At 35.2% G+C, this 19635-nt stretch overlaps 4 protein-coding genes across 6 annotated transcripts; 2 read left to right on the top strand and 2 right to left on the bottom strand.

The window, feature by feature from the left end:
* Nucleotides 1-120: 120 nt before the first annotated feature.
* Nucleotides 121-5088, top strand: LOC105201040 (DIS3-like exonuclease 2). Its single transcript, XM_011168890.3, has 8 exons — nt 121-945; nt 1124-1773; nt 2046-2307; nt 2379-2914; nt 3028-3313; nt 3434-3624; nt 3702-3981; nt 4066-5088. Exons 1-8 carry the CDS (start codon nt 451-453, stop codon nt 4159-4161), a joined length of 2796 nt encoding a protein of 931 aa, XP_011167192.1. The 5' UTR covers nt 121-450; the 3' UTR covers nt 4162-5088.
* Nucleotides 5089-5790: 702 nt separating this feature from the next.
* LOC105201034 (E3 ubiquitin-protein ligase MARCHF6) lies at nt 5791-12020 on the bottom strand. 2 transcript variants are annotated; one of them, XM_011168875.3, is made up of 7 exons: nt 11863-12020; nt 9407-9854; nt 8890-9211; nt 8393-8763; nt 7522-8178; nt 6995-7448; nt 6093-6844 (listed from the first exon to the last, which is right to left on the bottom strand). In XM_011168875.3, exons 2-7 carry the CDS (start codon nt 9791-9793, stop codon nt 6093-6095), a joined length of 2943 nt encoding a protein of 980 aa, XP_011167177.2. In that variant the 5' UTR covers nt 9794-9854; nt 11863-12020. The 2 variants fall into 2 exon arrangements, with proteins under 2 accessions (XP_025991175.2, XP_011167177.2); XM_026135390.2 differs by lacking the exon at nt 11863-12020 and having other exon boundaries at nt 5791-6844; nt 9407-9793.
* A 456-nt stretch (nt 12021-12476) lies between these two features.
* LOC105201025 (DNA topoisomerase 3-alpha) lies at nt 12477-19316 on the top strand. 2 transcript variants are annotated; one of them, XR_005575123.1, is made up of 13 exons: nt 12477-12996; nt 13631-13977; nt 14058-14176; nt 14927-15273; nt 15336-15624; nt 15698-16196; nt 16304-16649; nt 16737-17361; nt 17430-17667; nt 17822-18063; nt 18354-18569; nt 18680-18740; nt 18863-19316. XR_005575123.1 is itself a non-coding variant. In XM_039451223.1 (11 exons), exons 1-11 carry the CDS (start codon nt 12778-12780, stop codon nt 18386-18388), a joined length of 3306 nt encoding a protein of 1101 aa, XP_039307157.1. In that variant the 5' UTR covers nt 12477-12777; the 3' UTR covers nt 18389-18585. The 2 variants fall into 2 exon arrangements, 1 of the variants encoding a protein (XP_039307157.1); XM_039451223.1 differs by lacking the exons at nt 18680-18740; nt 18863-19316 and having other exon boundaries at nt 18354-18585.
* On the bottom strand, nt 18139-19350 carry LOC105201018 (protein chibby homolog 1). The gene is made up of 3 exons (XM_011168852.3): nt 19115-19350; nt 18915-19030; nt 18139-18730 (listed from the first exon to the last, which is right to left on the bottom strand). Exons 1-3 carry the CDS (start codon nt 19296-19298, stop codon nt 18638-18640), a joined length of 393 nt encoding a protein of 130 aa, XP_011167154.1. The 5' UTR covers nt 19299-19350; the 3' UTR covers nt 18139-18637.
* Between the last annotated feature and the right edge of the window lie 285 nt (nt 19351-19635).

Here is a 19635-nt window from a genome sequence, read left to right as displayed (position 1 = left end):
GAGCGCTGCTCCAATTAACTTTGCTTAGTACGCTATTCATCCAATGAGCGATGAGAGAGGAACCCACGTGATTAACTGGATCACGTGATCCACGTGCGTACGATGTACGGCTCTGATGATTTCTTCACCTTTCGATCTTTTGGCACGTCTTAGCCTAACCAAAATTCCCGTCTTCTGTTCTAACAGATCATATATTTACCTTTTTTTTTTTTACCTTTCAATGTGACCCGAAGCAGCGCGTGACCAGCGTATGACGCAAAATTTTCAACCAAGTCAAGGATCTCCGGTTGATTCGCAGCAGATCGTTTTTAACTCGCGCATGAAAAGTACAAGCTTTATCCGTGACTCTTTTGTAATCTGTAATCTGTAATCTGTTTTTCCCTTCCCGATTGTGCTCCGTGTGAGATTCCTCGTGTCATCGCCGTGTCGACAGCTCTTTCAGTCGCAATCATGCCCAGATGCCAGAGAGACGATACATCTGTGAAGAAGGCCGAAGGTAGAGTTCACTGGAAACGTTACGGTAACACGTACAGAGATGAACGAAAACGCTGCGTGCCGACGGTTTTAACCAGCCTGACGGGTGAAACGTTTGTCGCTCGTTACGACGAACTGGAAGAGCTCAGCACGCGGCTCGCGACTAATCTCAGGATCTCCCGGAGCCTTGAGTTCAAAAGGCGACTGAATACAACATGGAACGGGATGGTAGTAGGTAAAATTGAGGAACAAGAAGCCGTGTCGAGTCTCACTGATACCGTGCAAGATGATACGACGCTTCCCACGCAGCTTGCAAGCGTGCTTCAGGTTTCCCAGAGTTGCAGTTTGAAAGAGAAGCACAGTGCTTCACAGAAATGTAAAAATTCTGTGAAAGAGGAAAAGAAAGGCGATGGAATCACAACAGTGTCGGCCAATGTCAAATGCAGGACTGAGAATTCAGTTATGAATCAGGTTGAACATATGATGCAAATATTTTTAACTAATTTTACCCATTGTTATCTGAAGAATATTATTCTTTTTCATATGTACATGAATTCACAGAAATTCACATTATCACAGTATCTGCATTATGTAATTTAAATGAAAATGTACTTTATTCTTTTATAATTACAAATAATCATTTTTCTAGGCCGATACTCATGCGCACAAGAGAAGAAACCCAAGAAAAAAAGCAAAAAATAAAACAGAAACAGAGAACAGATCAAGTATAGGAAATATATCGAAAGAAATCTGTAGCACAGAAATAATAAATACTAGTGGAAATAACAAGATAATGGAAAAACCAAGAAGGAAACTATTTTCAGATTATATACCTGTATCAAAAATGAAGAAAATTTTAAAAAAACCATCAGCCAATGTACAATATGTAAAGGGGCACATCCGTGTGAATCCTTTTTGTAAATACTCCTATTTACGTATGGATAATGAAGAACGTGACCTGCTGATCATTGGTATACCAAATAGAAATCGTGCTTTTGATGGAGATCTAGTTGTGGCATGTGTAAACCCTGAAAAACTTTGGCACAGGTGTGCCGATGGAGAAATACAGAAGACTGGTAGAGTTGTTTGTATATTAGAAAAGGTGCATTCAAGAAAAGCGGTCGGATATTTAAAAAAACAAAATTCGCTCTTTGTATTTTTTCCAAGAGATCAGAGAATACCCCTGGTTGACATACTTCCTGAATCAGTGCCATCTTTATATCAAGAACAACCAGAACTTTACAAGAATATAATGTTTCGTGTTCAGATTGATTTCTGGGAACAACTACATGCATTTGGGTAAATCTGCGTTATGCAATATATCTCCATGGAATAATATTTTACAATTTTTCAAGATCAATTTTAATCCATTATTTCTCGATCTTTTTCTTTCAAATTTCTTGAAAATCTCAAAAAGTATTTTGAAAAAAATATTAAACAGAAAGAAAAATTGAAAAGGTATTGTCTAATGTAAGAATGGATTAAAGATACATCATATATTTATAGTAGCACTTCTGTTATTCCTGACAGTCCTTATATTTATATATTTACATATATTTGTATATTTACAGGCGAATTATTTTGGTAGTAGGTAAAGTTGGTGAAATAGATACAGAATTAAAAGCAATAATATTTGAAAATAATTTAGATATATCTCCATATCATGAGAAACTGTTGGAAGGGCTTCCAAATAGTGATTACATTCTAACAGAGGCTGACATGAAAAATAGAGAGGACTGGAGACGCGAATGTATTTTTACGATAGATCCTCCCTCAGCTGTGGATATAGATGACGCTGTTTCCTGTAAAGTCTTGGATAATGGGAACTATGAAGTAATTGTGATATATCGAATTCAGCCATGCCATATGAAAAACGTTATTTAATAAACTTAATTTAATTTCAGATTGCTGTACATATATCGGACGTCACACACTTCTTAGAATTTTTCTCTCCATTAGATAAAGAAGTTCTCAAACGAGCCACTACCGTTTATTTGCCACACATGACTTCTCACATGCTACCGGAGGACCTGTGTAAAATTTGTTCTTTACTACCTGGTAAAGATAGATTAGCCTTTTCCGTAATCTGGGAGATAACGTCAAATGCCGAAATTGTGAAGTATCGTTTCGCGAAGACTGTAATAAGATCGTGCTGTCAAATGTCCTATGACGCGGCTCAAGCCATAATCAACAATCCAGAGAAGTCCTGGCCTGAAGATTTTCTCGATATAAAAGGAGACTACACGACATCGTTATTATCCGATATAGTGAACAAATTATTTAAATTGTCCACTCAGTTGCAAAAAAAACGATTTGCGCATGGTGCACTTAGATTAGATCAACCGAAATTACAAATATGTTTAGATCGCACGATTAGTCAAGAACATGGAATTCCAATACCCGTAAACTATTATGTGCACGAAAGAAATGATAGTAACAGGTAGATTCTTCAGCTACTTATGTTTCTACTGCTTATATTTTTATACTATGTATACGTGAAAACTAACTCCATTTTTAATCATCAATGACTTATTATGAATGTGTCTGTTTCAGTCTTATAGAAGAATTAATGCTATTGGCAAATATGACAGTTGCCACGCAATTGTTCATTACAATTCCTAAAACGGCTTTATTACGTATTCATAAAGAGCCATCCAAGCACTGTATCAATACAGTCCATAATATGCTGCAAATGTATGGAATTCACTTGAATATAGAAACAGCCGGAGCCTTACAAGCCAGTATTAATCGCTATGAGTCAGAAAATGGTTTCATTACAGACAATTCCATGAAATATATCATGGCAGTTATCATAAATCTGTGTTCAAAGTCTATGACGGTAAGAATTTTTATTTTCTATATTATTTACAATTTATAAACGTTACCAACGTAAATAAATAAGTGAAGGAGGGGTTATATTTTAATGTTTCTGTAATACTGGAAATTTCATTTTCTACAGCGTGCAGAATATATATGTGCATCCACCATTTCGCCTCATGATTTAAAACATTATGCATTAAGTGTACCTCTTTATACGCACTTTACCTCTCCTATTCGAAGATACTCAGATTGTATAGTTCACCGTTTACTCAGCGCAACGCTTGAAAACAAACCTTTACCAGAAAAATGGACGGTTAATTTGTGTTCCAAGTACGTTAATAATATGAAAGCAGAATGGCATAAAATTTCCTTTGACAAATAACTATTTTACTTTCAATTTGCAACAGGATTGCAACCAATTGCAATGTGAAGAAATATAGTGCGAAACTAGCTCAAGAACAGAGCACGGAGGTGTTCTTCGCGTACATGGTAGGTCTCGCAGGTGGCTTTGAAGCGGTAGCTACTGTAATGTACGTGAAGGAAGATAGTGTAGAGATTATTCTCTGTGATATTGGAATAAAGCTGAAACTAACTCTTAAAGACATAGAAAACGTTGCTGCAACAAAATATTCCGCAGATCATGTACCAACTGTAACTGTTATTTGGAAGGAGCCTCCTATTGTACAGGTACTACTGTAATATTTCGCATAGTGTATTAACAAAATTATATTATCAATATGATTATTAATGCCCTGCAAATATTTGTTTTAGACAATCAATTTGTTTAGCATGGTGCGTGTACATATAAACAAAATTAGTGAAGAATTGCGTCTGAAGGCAACTCTTTTACCACCGTTGCAACAATAGAGAATTAGATCATTTCTAATTAATTCTCGTAATTAACTATGTATACGATTTGATAAAATCATTATAATGTATGACGAATTGTCCAATGATATTTAAAAAATTTATATAGAATATTCATGTATTTTTATACATGAAAAATCATGAAAATTTGAAGGATTACAAATTATAATTAGTGAAAATATAGAAGACACATCGTGACGATCATCGCTGCACTAGAATTTAATAAAAGTAATTTTAACGTTTTAATCATTAAAAGTAAATATGCTGCATGATGAATATTATTAAATGCTTTATATACTCTATTATTATTATTATTATTATCACTATTAAAAATTGTACATAATTATTATTAATATTAATTATTAATAATGATTACGTATAGTAGTTATCATTAGTAATAATAATAATTATCATTATTATATATAGGATGCAGTGATGGAGCTTAGGAAATTAAATCTGTACATACATAATCAAATTTTAGAGACAAATTTAGACCAGATATTGCTTGAAATTTCACAAAACGTAATTCTCTAAAATAATGACAATAAACTATTTTTTTATATTGCTTTTACGTTTTTGATGTCTGATTATAAAACATCAAAAGTTTATTAAGTGATTACTAATTGTATATTTTAAATGATTTTTAAATGTATATTTTTAATAAATAATGCAAACTTGTATTGCAAATAATATATAAGAATGATTTGTAAAAAGAATATACATTTTTATACTAACGCGCATCATACTTTTTTATAAACAAATATTAAAATATATAAATATGTACTATGTATTACAGACAATATATCCATTTTGTTATAAAATATTGATTTATTGTAAATATGTTTTATATATACATGCACATACCGTATCATCGGGTATCTACATGTGATTTGCGCATAAATATTAGAAATAATCAATGCTCATAAACAAAAACAAAAATACGACAAAAATATAACCCGTGTATGAAAGTTCAATTTGCATAAACATTTGAAATTATAGCAAAAATATCAAATTACACTAAATCCGCCGTCAGTAAAATGTATACAGATTTATATAAATTCGATTATATATGGAGATCGAAGTTATATTTCATATAATATTAAATAACAATGACCACAATGTACTTTCATATTTTTTTCCATTATTAATTTTCTCCTCCTCCTCCTCCTCCCCCCCCCTCTCTCTCCAAGATCTAAAAGAATTATCGAGATTTTGTTCTGTACATTTATCTGTAACATTTATGTCTTATACTTTTCTGTGTCCATTCTATAATTTCCTAACGATAATGTATTATCGTATTAACTACTGTATTAACTTTGTTTTATAACTATGTCATATTTATGTTTTGTAATGACACGTTGGTGTGGTGGCTTTATCAAGAAAATACGGTTGCGTTAAGGAATTATAGAGTAGGCACAAGTTTGACTACGTCATAAATTTTGGAATTATCTAGTAAAGAATAAAATGATGTTTTTCTCAACATATTTACCATAGTTCTATAACCACGGTCATCCTCTCTTCATTACAAATAATGCGAATAAAATCTCGTTCATTATTTGTTCAATGATAAAGTATCGTAATTACATGTTATACATATATGATTAAAACTATGAAGCATCAAAGAAGCGATACACTGGATAACAGTCTTTGATTTATTCGGTATCGCTTTACATCAATAAATTATATTATTAAAAATAAAACCATGGTTATATATCCAGCAAACACAGATATAACTGCTATATAGCATATACGTAAATTAATGGTTTTACATCTATATGTTATTCTGTCAGTTATATTCGTGGTTTACTAGATATATGTGTATGTATATATAATATAAATTATCAATCAGTATAAGTAATTATTAAAGAATGTACACGAAGCTATTTCTAATCCGTCTTTCGCCCGTAACAATATTATGCCTATTGACACCGTTAGCTCGATCTCTGCGATTGATGCTGCTGGGTCTGTGACGATTTGTTACGATGCTCATAATTCACAAGCCTTTGTCCCACGAGATACTTGTCATTCTTAATATGCTCATACAGCTTCTTGAACTGGCGTACCTGAAAGCAAATCACTGCGCCGACCAGATTTATTAAAAGAAGAAAAGGATATAGACGTCTGGCGATGAGAATCTGGGTCTGCAGATTAGTCACGAGAAGTGGAACTATTCCATAGGCCACGGCGTACGGGACCGCGAGGGCGAGGCCGAAGCAACATATAACGGGGGCCGCTAATTCCTTGATGACAAACTTTAGATCCATTTCCCTTAACCCTTCGTTGTACGCCCGCTCGATAGCAAGACGTATTCGCCAATCCGGCCCCATCATCGTTACAGCGGTGGCTATTTTTGTGTAAAGTACGCCCAAGGCCCAATCTTGCCAGATGAATAAGATCGGATTTTGCTCTAACGGAACACGCAACGGGACTACCACCACTAATTCGAGGAGAAGACCGAACAGAAGTGGTATGACTCCGACGAGTAACACAAACGCCACCGAGGCCTTCACGGCCAAAATTGCCCAATGTTTGATCCGATCTACGATAACTCTTCGGCCGCGGGGCAGCCAGGAGAACGCCAATGCTAAGCCTCGAGCTGCGGCCCAACATACATACGTCCCGCAGGCTATTGTGTACACTTCGTGTACTCTTCCGGATAGAGAACCCACAGTTTCGCCACCATCTAAAATAAAAGCAAAAAAAAATCATAATTAACAAAAGTCATGAAAAATGAATGCTTCGTAAGATTCGTAATATTCTTTCTCAAAATGTTAGCGTGAAAAATGTTTATAAAAAAAATAATTTCTAAAAATAAACAACTTTGACGACTTACCAGATCCGGTTAATGTAGGGGCTAATACAGGCGGCGACGGAGCAGGCGCCCCTACCATCCACAACGCCATCACTCTACGTCCAAGCCATACAGGTAGCGTCATAGCGACTAAGCTGGCGATTACGAGGGACATGCAAACGCAGAATAGTAATCCGACCAATCTCGCGGGGAACCACCGCGGTCTGATGTAAGGTTGAAATCCCGTGGGTCCCTCTCTCTGCAGCAGCGCTTGATGAGCGGCGCCCAAATCCGGATGTTGCGGCTCCTCGATCACCGCTGGTCCCGGATCATCCGCCTGATCTCGTACAAGATATGACTGCAAATCTAGCATCCACGCCACCACGCGGCACCACGCTCTCACAAGGGCTTTCAGCCATGTGCGCGTATGCGACTGTTCCAATAGCGCGGGAAGGATCACTTGTAGCAGAAGCAGCTCTAACGAAAGCTCACTAATCTAGAATTTAAAAAATATAATTTATATAATTGTCTTAGTAGGAAAGAATAAAATAAATTATTATCTTTCTTACCTGAGCTTCGCTTTGTACAGTCACGGTATAGGGTAAAAATCCTGGCCAAGCCCATCTTAGAATCTTCACGGGTAGCCATAACATCAGTAAAATCGCCGTGCCAAATATAATCGCGGACGCGACTAGACGCCGTACGTGTCGCAATATGGGAAGATGTATCATTTCTTGTATAGGGGAGAAATCGGGATCATTCAGATTTCGCAAAAACCAGAGAACCCCAGGCCGCAAGACCTCGCGTAAAAGAAGAATAAATGACGCAAAATAATATATGTAAACCATCCCCACTAGCCAATGGATAAACATAGACGTGCCAGGAGCGACTCTAAATGAGGATTCCCTATCTCTGAGCGTAGCGTCGAACATCGCTAATGAGCAAATGTCCAACCACCAGCCGCAAACTAATGGAAGTACACCAATCTCCACGACTGAGAGTAAGGAGACCTTGACAATAACGTAGCAGAGCCCTAAGATTCGCTGAGAACGCTGAAAGCCTAATAATGCGGCGAGAGTGTGGAGGACCACCAGACAAACTCCGATAACGCAGTAACCGCACAGCGTGGTCACCAGGCCCTCAAAGTGCGAAGCGGCTGCATGTTCCTGCAAGCCCAATCCTGCTATAGTAAAATGACCGATGTGATACGGACAGAAAGCGAATACCTGAAAAAAATAACAGCCCTTAATATTGATAACAGTTTTAATACTCAAAATAAGTGATCACAAACTAAATAAATACTGTCAATATTAAATTTCTTTAAGAAGATATATAAGATAAAAAAAGAAAGAAAAACTAACCTTATAAAATATCATCGTAAAAGAAAAATTTATCAAATTTATCATATTTATCAGACAATTTAATCGCGCGTAAATTTACCATGATAAATAAGGTGTTTAGGGACACAACCCAGAAGACATGTTCAAGAAAGACAAGAGATCCATCCAATCCTAAAAGACGTTCCCAAGTTAATTCTTCGGCTGGTCTGTCCCACTCCATAGGATTCCAATTAGCTTCTTCAGCTTCACCCTGTGCCTGCCCTACTAGGTGTGCCTGTACTGCCGCGTGTCTCGCCCAACGCTCGCCACCCGCGGCATTTGCCTGTCCACCATCTACGCCAAGTTCGTCCCTGATTGGAAGGGGTGGTGCGGGAGGAACTGGTGCTTGTACGTCTCTCACTAGATCCTCGGGCTCGCCAATTCGTGGATTATTGGCTAAGTTTTCTGCTTCTCGGTATATAGGACGTTGATCTACGAATTGATTTAAATAAAAGAAATGATTAGTTTATGTAACTGATAGATATAATCAAAATCAATGTGTTTTTACAATTTTATCGTTTTCAAAGATATAAAGGTTTAGCTGATTTTGTCATATACCTTCATTGTGTAGCTCTCCCTCTTGTGGGATAGGCGGATCAATGAAAGGAGGGACGTTATTGTTGTCCTGGACTTCTTGCGGCATAGCGCGCTGTTCCTGAGGTTGCTGTGGTCGTTGTGCGTTTGCTTGTGGCGGATTGTCGACAGGAGGCAACTGTATATCTCTCTCGAGCCAGTCTGGGCCGCCCGCATGTAAAATCTGCTCGCGCAGCCATACCAAGCCGATAAACGCGAACAGAGTGCAAGTAACTACAAAACAACCGTGGAACACATCTGACGATATATTCTCGGTGGAGAGCATATCCATTGGTAAGGACATTATCTGAAAATACATAAAATCAGTGTATACATTTGTAAATGTTTAACTTCCTTATATGACCTGCTTTTCTTAGCTAAATTTGCCATTCATCTTTTTTCTTTTTCTTTCTACATTGGAGAGAAAAAGAGGAAAGATAAATTGTGCAAGTTTAGTTGAAAAGATCTATTAAAATGAAGGTATCAAGTATCTCTCACTTACTCGAACTAAATCAAGTGGCCCACTGAAGAGAGCTCTGTATGTGCGACACGCGGTTAAAGGAACGATTCCTAACCACGCGATTGCCACCAGTGTGTAATGTAACCAGTATTTCACAGCGGTGACGATGCTCGAGAACAAACCACCTACGACGTCTCTCAATGGTAAACGTCGCGGCATATCCGGACTGTATATAGGCGTGAATGAAAAGCGGTAACCACAGAGCTCGCAGTATTCCTTGCGCGAATAGCGCATCCATTGCACTAGACATTCCTGATGTATCCATTTGATGCTACCCGTGCATATACAAGGATGAAACAAGGGTCTGTCGGCCAGGCCCTCAGATCGACAGACCCGGCAGATGTCCGCACCCAACATGTCCTCCGTCATGTTTGGTATTTTAAAAAGAGTCGTATATTAAACGAAGGAAGTCAGAAGTGACCTTTTATTGCTAAAAACATACAAAATATTTTAATTTTACATGACACGTATAATATTAGTTTTTAAATAAATATATTTAAATATAAATGTATTTAAAGAAATATATGTAAGCTTTTTAATTCATTGACTGATTAACATTGCATTAGATAAAAGTAACTTTGCTCTATAAAATTTGTATTTGTACACAACGCGATTTGCATTTATGTATAATTGATCAATCAATGCATTAAAAAAAAACGTTTTATATAACATCTATTTTAAAATATTTATAAATCTATATGTTGTTAGCACAGAGCTCTTGTTTAAGACTTTGAAAAAAAAGGCATTTTTCCCTTTACAGAAATTTAAATTTAAATATAGTATAGGGAGTATGGGCTAATTAACTCTTTACTTTTAAAGTTTTTAACATTCAAAGTAACTAAATTTCTAAAAGGTGTGTCTCAACAAAAATTTAAGAACTCAAAAGAAACATTAATTATAAGTTTACAGCTCATATTAGATTCAATATGATATTTTGCAGTAATATATTTAATAGCACAGATTTTTAATACTGCATACATGATTCGACAATTTTCACCTGCAAATTTCTTTTTCTGAATAACTAAGAGCATTGTAATTTGTTATAACAATTATATAGAATTCTTTTGAAATAAAGAATCATATAAATACTTTTTAGAGATGTTGAAATACATGTAAAAGTCATTAAAGAATATTTTTAAATAATCAAATTTCTATAAGATGTGTCAACAAAAATTGAAAAACTCAGAAGAAATGTTAATTAACCCTTTCCCTTAGTATTTCGTGTTTGACCGATTCTTTTGTTTGTACAAATTTCTTGCAAGTTCAATAGATTATTAAATTATGTACATTTTATTATTTTCTAAAGTGAAGTTTCAACATTTGTTCCAAAAAGCTGAAAGTATGTTTGTGAATTTTTTAGAAATTTTTGGAACCATTTTAAATAGGTGAAAAAATTAACAGATTCAAGATACCCAGAATGGCAGAGGTTTGAGCATGATATTATAAGAGTTAACGTTTCATATATCATATTAAATTCAACTTAATACTTTGTAGCATAGATTTTTAACACTGCACACAAAATTCGATAATTTTGTCCTACAAATTTTTCTTTGAATAACTTAGAGCATTGTAATTTGTTATAACATTTATATATAATTTTTTCTTAAACATTTATATTCTTTCTAGAAAAGTTAAATATGTAAATAATTATTGAAGAACTTTTTTTATACTTGAAAAGTAATGTAAATTAACTCAAAAGTATATAATATGTGTATAGTGCCTAAAAAAAACTATATATATATATATATGTGTGTGTGTGTGTGTGTGGTATTATTCAGCACTTTCAAATCTCACTACAAACAGCAAACTATATTGTGGGATCTCTAAATCCTTCAAACAACAAAAACTCTTGAATCATATCAGATCTAACATTACGTCTATGCACCCGATCTTCTCCCGTTTACGAAAAACATTGCGGAAGGTCAACGGAGCGGACACGCACGCACGATGAGGTTCGTACCAAGCGAATGAAAAGCTAAACAAAACGCGAAAATCGACATGGTCGACTCCTGCAAAACCGGAATCTACGTGTTTTGCACAATTTTAGGCCGCGTCATTGTTCAAGAAACAGGTCATTGTTCACGTATGCGGATACTAATTATTTACATCAATTATACAAACACGCGAAGCAAGAACGATCGTTCAATGATACATGACACGATGCATCGCTCCAATGTTACAAGTCAGGTTCCCGTTCTTTTCCAGGAGAAAGGCGCGCGCGTCAAGGATCTCCTAAAGCGTCGTGCTACCTTTCGCGGATTGTCGTCGTGTTCAACGGAAATGGAAAACACAAACTGCTGTGACAAAACAAGAGACCCAACCACCCGACGTATGTATGTGTGTACGTGCGTATGCGTTCCTCGCGCGAACGATTTCTGATCTTTCGACGGCGCGACGATTACGTGATATAATCGCAACATTAGTCACTCGATACCCACGTGCGTGTAATTTGAGAAAAAGCCACATTGGATCCAAAATTAATATTGCAAAATATCGTTCACGATCCGTCGCCTTTAGCCCTTTCTACGTTTTGCCTCGTAGTCGTAATCTGGTGCAGTCTGGTGATTTCGCATCACCGTTGCCAACTATAAATTCTAAACTGCGCTCTGTCATGGTTCCTATCTCTTGCTAATGAGGTGACGATTTTTGATTGGTTGCCACAACAGCAGCCAATAGCCGCATTCAGCGGACTCAACACTTGAGTGGCCGGTATTCATAGTCGATTCTTATTTTAAGATCGTCTTAAGTAACATCTTAAGATGTTAATACGGCTTTTCGATTGGTTCATGACATCTTAAGATGGTACTTAAGACGGTCTTAAATATAAGAATCGACTATGAATACCGCCTAATGAGCGCTTGCTGTTATTGGTTTATTCTTCTAGATCAACCAATCAGATCTTTAAATCTGTTGAGTCTGATGAATACGGCCAATCAAGATTGCTGCTCGACGCTTGCCGCGTGCAGTCTGAACTAGGCTTTAAACACGGAAAGTGCAACAGTGCAACTGCAAGAAACAGCACATGTGTGTAGACATGAATGTAATCACACAGCCCCGCACACTCGCACAACGCGCGGTAAATCACGATATACAACAATATACAACGGTAAACAGACAGAATCTTGGAGCGCTATTTGTTTGGATTTGATTTCATCGTTAACCCGATAAGATATGGAAGTAGACGTGTTCGACAACTTATTTCGATAACGCAAAATAAATAATCGCATAGATAACTGATATTTCGATATCATCGTTTGTTTTCGCACGTTTTCAAAAAACGAGTTTGCCTTAAATGATGAGTTTATAACCTTTTCGTCGGATGTGAGATCGTCAACAATGACAAGGGTCATGTTATGGCCCTTTTTAAATTGTGTAATATCGCATTGAATTATACGATATTTTGCGGTTTGAGAAGTACACTTAGCAACTTGTGTAGCAAGAAACCTGCATATACCCTTTACTCGTTGAGACGACACTGTTCAAATCGCATCATGAAGGTTCTCAATGTTGCCGAGAAGCATGATGCGGCTAAGAATATTGCTGGTTATTTGTCGAATGGTACCAGCAGGAAGGTAAACATTTACACTATGCATAGAACATTCTTAACACTTTTCTTGCACGATTCAATAATTTTGTTCTGCAAACTTATTTGCTTTGAGAAACCCCAGAGAAGGCCCAGTTTGTACCCACGTTATTTTGACTTTAATTTTATTTTTATTTAATATCTGTCTTTACTTATTTAGAAAGAAAGATAAAGACAGATATATTTTTAAGTCTTGCTTAAACATATATCTATTTTTTTCTTTCTAAATAAATAAAGACATTTAAATCTCGCTTAAAGCCAAAATAATGTTAGTGCAACTGGACCCAAGAGTTCTGTAATTAATTTTAATACTTATTATAACAATATTTTTTAATAAATAATAATCATACAAATATTTTCTAAAAGTGTTAAAGTGTATGCAAGAGTTTTATATCTGAATAATTTTATATTTTTAATGAAAATTAATTCAGAAGTGTTGTGACCTAACTACTTATTGTAGCTAATAAGATATTTCAAGTAAAAGAAATGGATGGAACACAAATGTTTCATATGTGTGTTAAATGTTAATTTTTGGCTATTATAAGAGCTTTTCATTGTGCAGTCATATTTGTGAACCAAGAGAACTATAGAAATGAGTTTCTTAACATTTTCATTTCTTGCAGAGAGAAGGTTTATCTGTGTACAACAAGATTTTCGAATTTAATGTGCAACTATGGGGTCAAAACTGCCAAATGGTGATGACGTCTGTGTCAGGGCATTTATTAGGCTATGATTTTACTGGAGCTTATCGCAAGTGGCAAGGATGTAGTCCATTGAGTTTATTTGATGCCCCTGTGTCTAAGGAATGTTTGGGTGAAAATTATGAAAAGATCAAGAGAACTTTGGAGCGAGAGATACGATCCTGCAACACATTGATTATTTGGACAGATTGTGATAGAGAGGGGGAGAACATAGGTTTTGAAATTATTCAGGTTTGCAAGGCAGTCAAATCTAATATCCGTGTATATAGGTAATTAAAAATATGTTTTAGTTTTTTTGTTCTAGTTTTTTTTAAATTATTTGTATCAATATGTTTTCTTTATGTTTTAGAGCAAAATTCTCAGAAATTACAAAACAGTCTATTGAAAGAGCTCTGCAAACTTTGGGAGAACCAGATAAGGCAATAAGTGATGCTGTAGATGTAAGGAGCGAATTAGATTTACGAATTGGTATTGATTTTATTACAAATCACATTGTTGATGGATATTCTAATTTATAACTTGAAAAAATATTTTTTTTTTTTTTTAGAAAACTGCTGTAATATTCTGTTTTTTTTTTTCACATTTATTTGGACATATTTAGTAAATAAATATCTACAAATGTTGGTATGGCTGAATGCTTATTAGTTTTTATATTACGTACATTTAGAAATAAACTTTTTTTTTTAATTGACTAACATTTTCAGAAACTGGTGTAGCTATTGACTTCAACTTTTGCATATATATATGTAAAACATATGTCTGTTTATCATATGTTTATAAACTTGGATAAATATTTTAAATTATTAAAATAGTGTGGTTTTAAAGAACAAGTATTAATTGTTTTATTAAGTTAATTAAATTTATGTATAATAAAATAATTTATAGATATAATGATCTTAATTCATGCAATATAAATAGATATGTATTTTATATATATGCAAAAGTTGAAGTCGATAGTTCCTGAAAAATCAATGAACTCAAAAGATGTAAATTTACAATAACTAATAACTAATAAACATTTAGCTATATCAAAATTTGTAGATACTTATTAAACATGTTCAAGTAAATATGTAAAAATGTAAAAAAAACATAAGCAGCAATCTTTTTAAATTCTCAAAAATAGATAAATTTTTCCGCATTCTAGATTAGAATATCTATTTAATTAGAATCGTAATTGAGTTGTAATTTCTTAATAAAAATTAAAAAATATGTCTACAGGCGCTGCGTTTACAAGGTTTCAGACTTTAAGATTACAGAAGATATTTCCCAACACTCTTGGAAATTTGCTCATCAGTTACGGAAGCTGTCAGTTTCCAACGCTTGGATTTGTAGTCGAGAGATTTTTAGCTATTGATCGATTCAAGTCCGAACCGTACTGGAAGCTTAGAGTAATCGATGATCGCGATGGGATATCCGTTGAGTTCAGATGGGCTAGGGTAAGACTGTTTGAAAAAATGCCTTGCCAGATCTTTTTGGACATGTGTTTGGAACGGCCAGATGCGACAGTAGAAAAGATAACGTGCAAGCCAAAAAGCAAATGGAGACCTCTACCTCTGGATACTATTGTAAGTCTGAATTAGGATACCGCGAGATATTTAGTATTCTATTTCAAGAATTGTTGATTCAGGAATTAGAGAAGCAAGGCTCTCGTAAGTTGCGCCTAAACGCGAAGGAGACGATGAGGATAGCGGAAAGATTGTACACTCAAGGTTTCATTAGTTACCCACGCACAGAAACGGATATATTCCCAAAGGAAATGAATTTAACGTCTTTAGTACAGCAACAAGTGCCCAATCGAGACTGGGGTGACTTTGCGCGAAATTTACTAGAATCAGGAGTAACTCCCAGGCAAGGAAAGAAAAGCGATCAAGCGCATCCTCCTATTCATCCTACAAAGTATACCGACAGTTTGCAAGGTCCGTTTCCAAAATTTGTTCTCGTTAAATCGTCATTAAATCGATGTTAATCAGTGGTTTGACTTGTTAACAGGAAACGAAGCGAAGGTCTATGAATTTGTCGTTCGACATTTTCTGGCTTGTCTGTCGAAGAATGCGGAGGGTCGAGAAACAACAGTGGACATCAACATAGCAAACGAAAGATTTACGGCTAACGGTCTCGAAATTATAGCAAAGAATTATCTCGAGGTGTATATATATGAGAAATGGAACAACAAACAGATTCATTCTTACCAACAGAGGCAGGTTTTCCGACCAACTAGCATTGAAATGATAGAAGAGAAGACTTCGCCACCGAAATTATTAACCGAGGCTGAGTTGATCGCGTTGATGGACAAGCATGGCATTGGTACAGACGCCACCCACGCCGAGCACATCGATACTATCAAATCCAGACAATACGTGGGCTTAACGAACACTCAACATTTCATGCCAGGCAAATTGGGGATTGGTCTGGTTATGGGTTATGACAATATGGGTTTCCAAATGTCCAAGCCACATTTGCGCGCGGATTTAGAAAAAGATTTACAACTGTAAGTCAATTAGTAACTCGATGTGTGTCATTGAACAATCTTTTATTCTATATGTTGCAAAGGATAATATATAAATCTACTTTTATTGTATAATTTTGTTATTATAGGATATGCCAGCGTCAGAAAAACCCGAATGAAGTATTACAAAATCAAATTAATAAATATCGCGAGGTGTTTGAAGTGGCGATAGAACGTGCCAATCTGATAGATGAATCTTTGGCACAATATCTGGACGAGAGACCTCTCCAAACCGAGCAAATTGCCCCTTTACTCCCTCCACAACAAGTTGCTATATTCAAGTGCCCAAAATGCGGTTCCAATATGACTCTACAAAACAGACGACAGGGCGGAGGAAAATTCATTAGCTGCATGGGCTATCCAACATGTAAAAATGTAGTTTGGTTCCCAGAGGCCATAAAAGATATAGAAGTTTTGAACGAGACATGTACTCAGGTAAATATAACATCTTTTACACATGTATTTTTACACATGTGCACTTTTGTGAGTTATTAAATTTATGCACGATTATAATATTTTTAGTGTACAGAAAATATGCGCAAATTAAAGTTTACATTAGTCAGGAATGTGATACCCTTATATGGTACTTCTTACACGACATGTATAAGCTGTGATACCCAATTCAACGAAATGTTGAACATTAAGGAGGATTGCATTAAACAAACGGGAAGAATAAATAATACAGGTCGCAATAATACGAGGGATACACCAAGCTTCACTTCTACCTCGAGTACATCTCAATCCAGAAGTGGTCAATCAGCTCCTAATAATACATGGGCTAGCAGTTCAGGATCTAGTAGTATAGGGGTCCGAAGTAACAACAATTATGGTTCGATTGGAACGTCTAGCACATCCACAGAACGCATACAGAGCCAAACTTTAAATGTTTCTCAGTCAAACAGATCGAATAGGCCAAATGCTATTGATAGAAATACAATATCAAGCAACAGCGAAAATCATACTTCCTGGATTCGTTCAAATGATTTCAATAGTTTAGGAAATAGATCGAATCAATCTGAGTCCAGAAATGTTCCCAGCGCGAACAATGCAACTAATTGGGGTAACATTGACAATAACACTGAAATTATGTGTAATTGTCATGAGATTGCGATCCAGTTAACAGTTAAGAAAGAGGGACCAAATAAAGGTAAGCGCGTATACATTTTTGCACTTTATCGCGTAAGTTGCTTTGGATAACATTTGTTAATTCCATAGGACGTCTGTTTTACAAATGTGCTAAACCGCAAGGTAGCGGTTGCAACTTTTTCTTATGGGGATCTGACAGCGTCGAATCTCGAGATAATGTAGCGAACGAACATTCAAGTTGGACATCTAGCTTTGATAGAAACAATGATAATGCTGGTCATTCTTCTCGTGCTGGCACTTCGAATAATAATTGGGGAAACCCATCCACGAATGATGTTATGTGCCAATGTAATGAGCCTGCTCGAAAGTGAGTACTCTCTTCTGTATTGTTCTGTAATAATTATTGAGTTAGAGTCTTGGTTAATATCGCCGATAACACGTCATAAAGACTACGTCTCTAATATATGTATATATATATATATATATATATATATATATATATATTTTGTATATTTTTTTAGGCTGACGGTTCATAAAGATGGGCCCAATAAGGGACGACAGTTTTACGGATGTCCCAAAGGTATGAATTCCACTTGTAAGTTTTTCAAATGGGCAGATGATGATGACGTCGATCACGAGAACATGGACTGGAACACTTCCACTGCAAGAGGAAGAGGAAACACAGCACATAACAGACACAATGCTCCAAAAAGACCTAGACCTACTGGAGGCAAGAGAAAATGTGGAAATTGCGGAATGGAAGGTAATGTAAAAAAAAATCTTTGTTGTGTTCTTTCTCTTTGTTTATCCTATTAACTTTTTTTAAAAAATGATAGCATTTTTATTATTCTCTAATTATATTTATTGAATTGGACAAAAATTTGCAACAGCACATATATGATTGAATACATTTATGTACAAATATTTAAATATTTGTCTTTGAATTTTATTCAAAAAACGCTACGAACTTTATTCCAACCCATTATTATTGTATACAAACTTGTATACAATCGTATATATTTTTTTCTTATATTTTACACTATTTTTTCACAGGTCATACAAAGAGGAAATGTCCAGAAACACAATAAACTGATAAAGAAATATTTTTCTAATATAGTATTGTAAATAATGTACAGTTTGTAACGATTAAAATTGTAAAAACCTTAACTAGAAGCAGTGTAGAACACAGCTTTTATTGCTAAGATTTGACTTATTGTGTCTTATTGAAGCAACAGTTCTCACAAATGTTAAGACTTCCGATTAAAGGAGGTAATTATGTAATCAATTGATATTATAGTTATTATTTATATCCTAGATGCAAATAATAGATTAATAGGTTAAACGAGAACTCGTTTACTATGAGAAAAATTATTTTTTAGTCTCTCCAATTCTTCTTTCTGCGAGTGAACCTCGGCGGTTGTTTGCGTTAACTATAAAACAGTGAGCAAATTAATATAACACATATTATAAGTGCCAATATTATTGTTATATGTTTCTATTAGAATTCTATTACAATATTGATAAATTATTTCATATATGTATATATGTATTTCTTATTTCAGAAATTAACTTTCTAATTTTTTGAAAGGTATACAACATAAAACAGAAGTTTACCATATCTAAAAGTACATCAAACTTTAGCTTCAGTAAATTGTTCTCTTCTTCCAGTCGTCTCACTTCTTTTTTTAACTTCTCATTCTCTTTGAAAGTACCTCCTGCCTTGCCAGATTCTGAAACAATATTACCATATTTTTTTATTTAAGAAAGAGATCAGAGTGTAAAGATTTCTACATGGAAAATAGAACGTTACTCACCTGGAATCCAGAGGCCAGCCTCAAAAACAGCTTCCTGATCTCCAAGGCGAAGGCGAATTGGACCAACCTCTGGACCAAGTTCCTTCTCTATTCGTTGAGGGCTTAAATTTTTATTTGCCAGGAAAACGGATGCTTTCCGGGTTGGCGTCTTCTTGGGGGAAAACTTATTGAAGAATAAAGGCATCGCGTCACTCTCTTGTAATGAAATAAGTTCTTTTTTAAGACTACCATTGACACAAGCAGAAGTTTATCTAATCATTAGAAAAGGCAAGGGTAATTAAACTTTGAAAACATGATATAATATAGTATGTCACTGTATCTTATATATGTACAACCTTTTACAACGTTTCAAATTGATTTTTTTCTATATCAATCATCTTAACCTAATTAAGTCTTTGAAGCTGAGTGAAACATGAAATTCATGTTTGTTTGCCCTATTGTTGCCTAAGCAACCCTTTTAAATTTGAAGCGGACAAGAGAGATCGATCAATCGAAGAATCGATTATCTCCTCGACATTCTA

This window comes from Solenopsis invicta, chromosome 6 (assembly GCF_016802725.1).
Source record: "Solenopsis invicta isolate M01_SB chromosome 6, UNIL_Sinv_3.0, whole genome shotgun sequence".
NCBI classification, from domain to species: Eukaryota; Metazoa; Arthropoda; class Insecta; order Hymenoptera; family Formicidae; genus Solenopsis; species Solenopsis invicta.
This window is presented reverse-complemented; position numbering and strand designations above follow the sequence as displayed.